At 46.8% G+C, this 2,924-nt stretch overlaps 1 protein-coding gene across 1 annotated transcript in view; it reads right to left on the reverse strand.

Annotated features, from left to right (window-relative positions):
* Positions 2,357-2,924, reverse strand: part of LOC109725579 — a 1,928-nt gene continuing 1,360 nt past the window's right edge. The window contains exon 3 of the mRNA XM_020254820.1: positions 2,357-2,908. Within this exon, the coding sequence (XP_020110409.1) occupies positions 2,357-2,908 (552 nt within the window). The remainder of the gene's footprint in view (positions 2,909-2,924) is intronic.

Genomic DNA, 2,924 nt, shown 5'->3' on the forward strand with positions numbered 1-2,924 from the left:
TAGCTGCAGCTGCTGCTGCTGATGCTGGCTGCAGCTGCTGAGCAAGCTGCTGCTGTAGCTTGCTGCTACTGCTTGCACTGCTGCTGCTGGCTGCTACTGCTACAACCAGCAGCAGGGAGAGGGGGAGAGGGAGAGAGATAATTTACCTTTTTGTTCTCTTTTTTCTTCTTCTCTTTCTCCTTTCTCTTCTTCTTCTCTTCTTTTTCTTCTTCTCCCCTCCCTTTGCTCTTGCTTTCCCTCTCTCTCTAGACGTATGCTGCAAGAAGAGGTGGCAGGGGATAAGGATGGCCCTGGCTGCAGGTTAGTGGAATTCCACTAAGTCATATGCTAATTACCAAAATGCCCCTCGACTTACTCCGTTTAGTCGCACGGATTATATACCTTCCGTAAGCCCTTCCGACAGTCCGATTGAGCTCAAATTTGGCAGGAATGATCGTTTTTACTTAATAAGTCCACTGAAATTTTAACATTTCAGTTTCGACCCCGTTTGGTCACTGCGAACTGTACCGAACTGAAATCTTTATCCGATAGCTTTCGGATTCAATTTCTCTCTCTACGGGTGTCAGAAAAATCTGAAACTTCAAATCTAGCCTCATAATAATGTTCCTGACATCTTTGCCAATTTTCATAATTTTCTGACACTGTGCATTTTCTGCTAATTTTCTCAGCCCCGTTCCTTACAAAAAATTCTAAATTTTTCGTTTTCGCTCCGATTTCACCCAAACACTTCCAAAATACACCAAGGGACCTTCCCAAGCTACCAATTTAATTTGGAAGCAATTCCTTTTCATTTTGACATTATTTGAGCCGAATTAGAAATAGAATCGGCTCCAATTCCATTACATGGCCTTTTTGCACTACCACTTCGCACTGAGCTCTTTAAAACCTTGTGAAAACACACCCTTGGCTTTACCAAAACTTCACAATTGATTCGGAGATACCACAATTTATCCTTAGGCCTTACTTTAATTCTTTTAATCAAAGTTAGCGTCGGAATTGCGAAAATTCTCTTTACTCTCTTTATATTTCGTTTCGCGCCCAATTTGCGCCGACACACTTATTTCTCTTTGGAACTCATTCCAACGCATCACAAATCCCTCGGGGATGATGTACAACTAGCTCAATCCTCACTTTGACCCTCTAGGTCAAAGTTGACATCGCGACTCCAAGTTTCCATATGTTACATTCTCCTCCCGTTAACAAAAGTTTCGGCCGCGAAACTTAGATCCATATTACCCCTTATTGCTTAACGGATGGAGATAACTTTCCAAATGCTATTCCAAAGTTTCTCAATTTCATTACATACTATACTGATTTCTCCAAATCAGTCTCTACGAACACTTTGTTCGCATTTCCAATCTCAACTCGTCATCGATGCTTATTTTAGCAATTCTGACTAATTCACCCATAGAACCAAGCTTTTGCTTTCACGGCCTCTACTCATAATCTACTTACATAGGTCCACTACACTCGCTTTCAGTATGAACGAGTAAACCAGTACCACAATTCGGTTCCTAAGTTACCGATCCGATACAGGCCGATTGCCTAACCCAACCATGATACGACATATTGCCTCTCGCTCGCAAGCGCAAACCCAATCATCATCGGGCGATATTCTCACTGGAGAATTCGCACACACTCCAACTAGGAGAAACCAAGACCCCAAACCACGCCAAGTCCTCGGGTTGGGTCGCTACACACCCTGTGTGTTCTCGATCTCACGATCTAACACGTGGCATTCCACGTACTCGGGTCCAAGCTCGGACTACCGTCCTGACCAAAACTCTCTGCCCTACCCGTAGGTACCGGGCCGCTGCCTCTCGCAGCTGACTGCGCCTGCCCAATAGACCAGGCTCCACAGTCCAAAAAGGGTCCAGGCACGGATCGTCCCCAAGCACTACCCGCCAACGTAGTCCTACACGACATGCTCTACAGAGCTACCCACTCTAACGGCTCTTAAGCACCTAGTGCGAGCCAACAGCCTTAAGAGTGACCCATGGCCCGCTTCACACTTAGCCCTGCTGAAGTGCTACTGCCAATTCACTCTTCAGGCTGATCCACAATCCACAATCTACGGACAACTAACTCAAGGGTCCAACACGATCGCGTCTCTCGCTAGATAGCACTCATCTAGTGCTCGTTAGGCAACTTAGCCTATGACTATCATACATAAACACAATTTCCTCAACTGATTTGAGGTACAACTCAATTAACTCGCCAAAACCAGGCGATCATCTAACGACCTTCCAACAGTAACGCCATTACTGTTACGCAATCCCTCGGAATATCATCCGACTTCTCAATGTCGTGCGTTCTAGCAAATGAACTACTAATGAATGAATGCAATGCACCAGTGTCAATAATATACGCGATCTAGTAAAACAATACCTGCCACGACATCGTCGACTACGGCAGGATCCTCAACCTGAGCTGCAAAGACACGACCACTCGGTGCAGGTCGGGGTGGCTCGTACTGACGCGGCACAAAAGTATGTCCAGCTGACATAGCGGGTGGGGGACCCGCACGCTGCCTCGCAGGCGACTGAACTGAAGCTGTAGGCTGAGCAGATGATGCTCCTCTCGGGCAATCACGACTAATGTGTCCCGGCTGTCCACACTTAAAACATTTACCGTCCTTTTGTGAACAAGCTACCGCTTGATGATTCCCGCCGCAAATCACACATCCCGGGGGTCCCTGATACGTCTGCTGTGGCTGTGGATACCGAGGGGGCCGTTTAGAGCTCGACTGTCCCCCGGCGCCACCAGTGGTTCGCTTCTTTCCCTTTTCTCTTTCTCGTTCTCTATCAAACGACTCGCGTTCCTCACGCGCAATCGCATTGCTGCGCTCTACCCAAAGAGCTCGATCCAGGACTTCCTCAAATGACTTTAACTTTAGAGCACTAATTATCTTAAATATTTCAGGC

This window comes from Ananas comosus, linkage group 20 (genome assembly GCF_001540865.1).
Source record: "Ananas comosus cultivar F153 linkage group 20, ASM154086v1, whole genome shotgun sequence".
Taxonomy (NCBI): domain Eukaryota; kingdom Viridiplantae; phylum Streptophyta; class Magnoliopsida; order Poales; family Bromeliaceae; genus Ananas; species Ananas comosus.